The sequence below is a fragment of the Diabrotica undecimpunctata genome, chromosome 1 (assembly GCF_040954645.1).
Source record: "Diabrotica undecimpunctata isolate CICGRU chromosome 1, icDiaUnde3, whole genome shotgun sequence".
Taxonomy (NCBI): domain Eukaryota; kingdom Metazoa; phylum Arthropoda; class Insecta; order Coleoptera; family Chrysomelidae; genus Diabrotica; species Diabrotica undecimpunctata.
The window spans coordinates 193,423,500-193,430,130 of NC_092803.1; the positions used below are offsets into that span (position 1 = coordinate 193,423,500).

Below are 6,631 nucleotides of genomic sequence, written 5' to 3' on the forward strand. Positions count from 1 at the left end.
CTTTTATAAAAGATCTCAAATGCTCCGATACTGTTCAAGGCGAAATTTCACTGCTAGGGATGATTTGGACTAAATTTATATACTTTTGTATTTTTACGTAACTAACAATAAAACTGTTCCATAGTTATGTCTATTTTTAATAGGACTATTCTATATGCATGGAAGATTTTCTAAATACCAAAGTGGATCAACCCACATTATTTTTATAAATTACAAAAAAACACATTTTTTTGGATAATCCGTTACAAAATACCCACTACTATTGCCAGTGCTTCATACTAAAAAAATTTAACACTTTTATATCAGCCACAAAAAATTCTTTAAAATACCAGTTTTTGTTATTTTCAGTTTTCTCCATTTAATGTTTTAACAGGATGGTCCGCTCTGGTTCTCAACGCCTCAAATTGTATGGATGACACTTATTTTTTTTTTTTTCAAATATTTTAAAACTATAGATTTGCTTAGTGAGTTATCCGCTGTATTTTTTTTTTCAGAACAGTGATGGATATTCTTGCACAGTTACTAACAACTAAACGATCATCATCAATTGCAGGGCGACTTTTATAATTATCTCTTACATGACCAAGATTTCTGTTCTCTTCTGCTTATGGTTGATTGATTAATATAAAGATCTAGATACTTAGAATTACATAATTCACAAACTTGTGTCCCAGACTTGTCAACACATCCACAAATGATTAAAATTTCAATCCGTTTTTTCTCATTTAAACGTACCAATATTTCTAAAGTTCACAATAAGGAAATTAATAGTTATTTAACCAACAAGTGTATTAATAAAGGTGATTAACAATTGAGATATTTTATAATGTTCGAGATTGTATTCGCCATTTTAATTCACGAGTATATCGCCATTTTAATTCACGAGTTTGCTACAAAACTTTTCCGTCGACCGTACTTTTCAGAAATAAAGATATCTTAGTTTAGATATTTATTTACTTAACGATAAACAAGAATTTTTTCAGCTTTCATTGACTTTATTCAAAGTTTCCTTAGTGGTAGTTTTATTATAGTAAATATTAATATTCGAAATGGTGCAATTACTGAAATTAAAGGAAGATATTGACAAATGATTATCTGTTGTATAGCATTTTGACAAATTTATATTTAAGTCTTCTTGGACCTCTGTAAATTCTGTGAGAGGGCATCTATGGAGAGGGCATCACGTGACTTAAAACGACCTCACTTCGGCCATATTGTTTTGACACTTTTGACAGATCGTATATGTTTATTTACTTTTGTGGTTTTTCGAATATTTTTAGTTTTATAATACTTTTATAGAAACTGTAATAATATATTGTGATAGTGCATAATAATGGTTTCTTGTTCTCAACGTAGTTGTAGTGGCAGAAGCAATGTTAATAAAAAATCTTTAGGAATACTGTTCTACAGGTTAGTATACCAATATGTAAACAAAGTAATGGCCCGTACTTCAGAGAATAAATTAATAGTATTTGACTGTATTAATTTATCTTTATGTATAATATATCGTGTTTTTAGTGTTTACCGCGGGATAAATAAATCATAGTTTATTAAAAATGTATTGCACTTTTTTAGATTATGATTAAATCTTCTGAATAACTAGTCATATTTTTATAGTAGTTTAAATATTATTAAGTCCGGCCATGATCCCACCGCCATATTGATATCACAGTTAGCCACGCCTACCTACGCCGTTTTTAGTACATACGTTAATTTGCTCATAGCTTCTCCATAGATTCTAACTCGATGGTCAATATCCATCCTTTGAGTTTTCAAATACACAGAATTTTAAACAATAAAGTAAATAATGACATACAATGACACTAATGACAGATAGTACTAACAGCGGCTACTTCATTTTAAATTAATTTTTTAGTGGGAATATAAATAGGTATATGTTTGGTTGCTTACACCACAGGTCACTGAGAATCACAGAGCGTTTAATTAATTTATGCAAGCAATGTACGAGTATGTTGTGTTGCCTATAATAAAATCGTTCATTAATAGAAAATCATTCATTAATAGAGGTCATTAATAAATGATTTTGAGGGTGTTAAAATTGATCATAAATGGAAGGTCGACGGAAAAATACACTAATGAATTATTTGACACTATTATTGTAAACAAAATGCATAGATACCAAAAAATAACAAAAGAAAAACATCCACAAACACAGAAATTTGCGATATACTTTGTTTATAATTAACAAAATAATGTTGTGGTATTGTGGTATTTTCTTGTGGCCTTTTTAAGACCAATTTCCACTTCAATTTCCACTTCGTTAAAACGATTTCCGAAGTAGAAATTGAAACGTCAATAAACTTATTCTAACCTTCAATTGTGGTTTATTTCCATTAAAATAGAAATAACTTTAACAAAATAATAATACTAGACTATGAAAATTATGAAAAAACATCGAGGACGTCATGTACATGAAAATAGTAAAAGAATCAGTATTTCGAATTATACAAGCCGATTCAAAATATAATTTGACCGAGTATTTCGTCAAAATATTTTTAGTTACAAAAATATTAAATTTAAGCAAACCTTTACGTCCTAACTATATGTAACATACCTTGAAAGATTAAATTCTTATTCAAATATTTAAAAACAACGATGAGTCTCAAATAGATAATCATTTAAATGTAAAGAATTTATCGATAATAAGGTTCGTTATTTTTAAAATCAGTCGAGCTTGAAAATTTTGTGAAATAAATTAGTAATATTACTATCATAAAACTTATTATTCTAACATAAATTATAAAATACCTAATTTTGTTTGTTTGAATTTAAGATAACCTCACGCTTGGAAAAATTTTGGGATTTGCAAACTATGGAAATTTGACACCTTAGTTATTAATATTAATTTTATGTAAAGATAGAGCTAAATATTTGTATAAATAGGTAACATTTACTATCCATAGACACAGTTTCTTGTTTATTTACACTGAAACAGAAGATACAACAATGAAGTACCTTTGTTTGGCGTTGTGCGCTTTGTTTGTAGGTAAGTAATTGTCAGTAATCTAGTAGTTAGATGATAAATAAGAAAAAATACATCATTTTTTTCTCTTTAAATAAAACATAAAATGATTTTAGAATACGATTGTTAATAAACTTTTAAAAAAATGATTTCTAAGCAAGCAGGATATAATATTTTATAAGATATTTTATAAAACTACAGAGCAGCATTACGGTATCTTTCATTGATCATAATGTATTCTATCTGGTTCCTGACTGCTTTCTCCGATGTATCTGCGGGCGATCACCATGTATACATGTGTTTGTAATAATCAAGTCAATCAAGAAAAATGTGTTTGTAATAATCAAGTTCTGCTCTTGACAAAATTGTAACAGATGGTCTACTCTCTCGTTTCGATTTTTCAGACCATATTTTCCTATACACTTTCTGCTTTGTCCCTTTCCAATCTTTGCATTAAGATTACTTAGGACTACCGTGATTTCTCTTATTTTCGTTATTCTTAGTGCCTCTTCGATATCTCGGTAAAATAATTCCACTTCTTCTTCGTCGGCATTCGGCGTGGCAGCATAAACTTGTATCAAATTCAGTTTGGCAAGAGATGTCACCAACTTCAGTACCATTACCCTTTCTAAGATAGGGAAATAGCATTCCACCGCTCTATTAGATTTTTTAGTAACTATTACTGCTACCCCGTCTCTGTGTTGGTTATTCTCGCTACCGGAATAATATACTGTGGCTTAGTCTGTTAAAAAAAACCTGAGTTGGACCACCTGGCTTCACCGATACTCAGTACATCTATATTCAACCTGTTCATTTCTTGAATGACATTGTGCATTTTACCAGACTGAAACATGCTCTGAAGATTCCAGGTTCCTATTCTAGTGTTGGGCAGTCTTATTTTCTCATCTACGTTATTTTGACAAGGAATTCGCTGATTAACGACCTAAGAGTCCTTGTCTTCTTCTCCCCTACCGGATTTTGGCTTCCGAGGGCTATGATCAGTAACGCCGTTATTAGTTTCTAAAACCATGATGATTATACTAGGGATATCCATAGGGACCTTTAATATAGTGGTTTCCTGTTGCCTTCACAATCCTTATGCCGTTGATTATGAAATTTCTCATGAAATAGGCGAGTTACTTCCTGTTGTGTTCGGGTATTATCTCCGTAACCATTCATTTGTAAAACTGTTATTTTATGCATTTCCGTTAATCTAACCATTTTTCAGAATTGAATTGAACGAACTTTTTACTTAAATTAAAATACTGACAACTTAAATAAAACAATTTACTAATGCGTGTTGAAATAACGTTGCCACGGAAATTCTTATAAAGTTTTTTAATGGTTACCATCTAAAAACCACATTGCTATGGTTTTTATTCACTTTCTCATTATCAAGACCTAAACGGGAAATAAGTTTTGAGTATATTGTAGTTAATTTCGGTAACCACATGATTTTAATTTATTTTGTCCTAATTAATCTTAATAAACTTGAAAGCGACAACATTTTTGAATGGAGAATGAAAAGACCTTTCAAACGATATATCACAAGCCTATACTTCCTATTTTAAAAATTGGGGGTTGTACCTGTCATCCTAAGGGGGTTGAAGGTAGGGGTTGCATTTTCACGTTAAAGAATGTCAAGTTATAATTTAAATTTGACGTGTTTCGGGATTTTTTATAAATATGTACAGTAACCTAAATAATGAATTTATTCCATTTGGCTTTTACACACTGTATAAGCACAAATTCTTTACATGTATTTACAAATGAAGAATAACTTTCTTGGCCAAGTTCCACGTGTTCAGTACCATTATGTTCTTTTGCGGACTCTTATAAAATTAAACTAGTTATTCTTGTTTATTTATAGAAAATTTTAAAAGACCAACTACTTTGACTTCCACTTATGATTTTTAAAAACAACATCTGCACTGTGTACTATTCAACTGTAAACAAAGCACCATCTGGTCTATTTACCCCTTCTATCCTCGCAATATTGCCGCGAAAAATGTTGACACACATGAATCATATTCCTGTACAATTTCCGGAACTTAGAAGCCAATGCGGCAAATAAAACTGTTATTTTAGTTACGGGGTAGGTTTTAAAATGTGGCAATTATTTTGATTCACTATGGTACGATACAATATTTTTCGACGAAAATTGGATTTGGTTCAACATTGTATGTAGTTACCGGGTTATTCTACAAATAATTCAAATATTTTTTATATTTCCGATAATACTCAATTCGGAATCTTTTTTATAAATGCAGTTTCTGCCACATCGATGATATTGGTAAATAGAACATAAAAAGTTGTACAAGAAGAACACCGTAACTCAAAATTGTCACAAATTATACTTACAACGTTATTCTATGCAAGGGTAGATTTGATCTTTGTATACTTTAATCATCATGGCACTATTGCATCATGTATCATTCATTAATCGATCAGTATTTCATATTCAACAGTTTTATATACAAAAAATAGTAACATCTTTTGATCACTATTTTAATCTTCTTACAATTTTTAGGACAAGCTTACAGCAGCGAGTACATGCTTGTAGTGATCTATCCAAACGAAAACTTACAACTTGGACGCAATGGCTCTAATATTTGTGTGGATGATAAATGGCTAGCCAACACTACTGCAGTTGCTCATCATACATCTGGTGAAAAAGACCATCACAAATCTGGTGAGAAAGACCATCACATATCTGGCGAAAAAGCTCCCCACCATTCTGGTGAAAAAGCTCCTCACCATTCTGGTGAAAAAGCTCCTCATCATTCTGGTGAAAAAGCCCCCCACCATTCTGGTGAAAAAGCTCCTCACCATTCTGGTGAAAAACCTCACCATAACTCTCGTGAAGATAAAGACAGACCAGATCTCAGTGTTAATGTTAGAGATAACAAAATTTCTGTAACAGCACATTCTGACACAAAAACCAGTGGTCCTCCTGCCCCATCAACAAACCAAACCATATTGCATGTTCATACTCATAATCAAGTATTTATTATAAGACTTCAAAATAAAATCTCAAGAGAAGAAGCTGAAGCAGAGAGAGATGATAACTCGAGTGCCGTTTCATCTGAGGAAGATGAAGTTACCCCCAACGATTCATACTATAGAGTAAAAATAGAGCAAGAAAACGGAAGTGTAGCCAATGGGGTTAGCGTAAAAGGTGCCGTTTTAATCACTAATACAAAGGACAATACCAGAATAAGATACATTGGAGTTTCTGTCAGCATTCAAGAATATAACCTTACCCTCATTATAAAAGGTAGTAGCAGTTCTGGACAGAACGGACAACATAACGACTTACGTGTAGAAGAAACATCTGTTGCTAATTAGCTATTTTATCAGCGTACATACTCGTATGTTAAAAAAAATTAATATACAAAATTAAAATATTAAGTTTCAATAATAAATATTTTTAATTAGAAAATTGTCTTGTGTTTTTTTATTTTAGAGTCCTCTTAACAGTAGTAAATAGTCAATTTAAGTTCTATCCTGTAGTGTATGTTCATCACACCGAGCCTAAACTAAAAAAAATTGGAAACCGTATTGAATATATATGACCATATATGAATAGAATAAATATCTGGATTAGACTAGGCGGGATCTGTAGAACGTCAGGCCATAATGGACATT

At 31.2% G+C, this 6,631-nt stretch overlaps 1 protein-coding gene across 1 annotated transcript; it reads left to right on the plus strand.

Moving 5' to 3' along the window:
* The first annotated feature begins 2,871 nt into the window (after window positions 1–2,871).
* On the plus strand, window positions 2,872–6,425 carry LOC140432809 (uncharacterized). The gene is made up of 2 exons (XM_072520926.1): window positions 2,872–3,007; window positions 5,514–6,425. Exons 1-2 carry the CDS (start codon window positions 2,968–2,970, stop codon window positions 6,329–6,331), a joined length of 858 nt encoding a protein of 285 aa, XP_072377027.1. The 5' UTR covers window positions 2,872–2,967; the 3' UTR covers window positions 6,332–6,425.
* The last annotated feature ends 206 nt before the right edge of the window (window positions 6,426–6,631 follow it).

Bases quoted from the DNA above. Each gene is read 5' to 3' on its own strand.
- LOC140432809 (XM_072520926.1), top strand. From the start codon at position 2,968: ATGAAGTACCTTTGTTTGGCGTTGTGCGCTTTGTTTGTAG. The intron at 3,008-5,513 runs GTAAGTAATTGT...TACAATTTTTAG, and splicing joins GTTGTGCGCTTTGTTTGTAG to GACAAGCTTACAGCAGCGAG.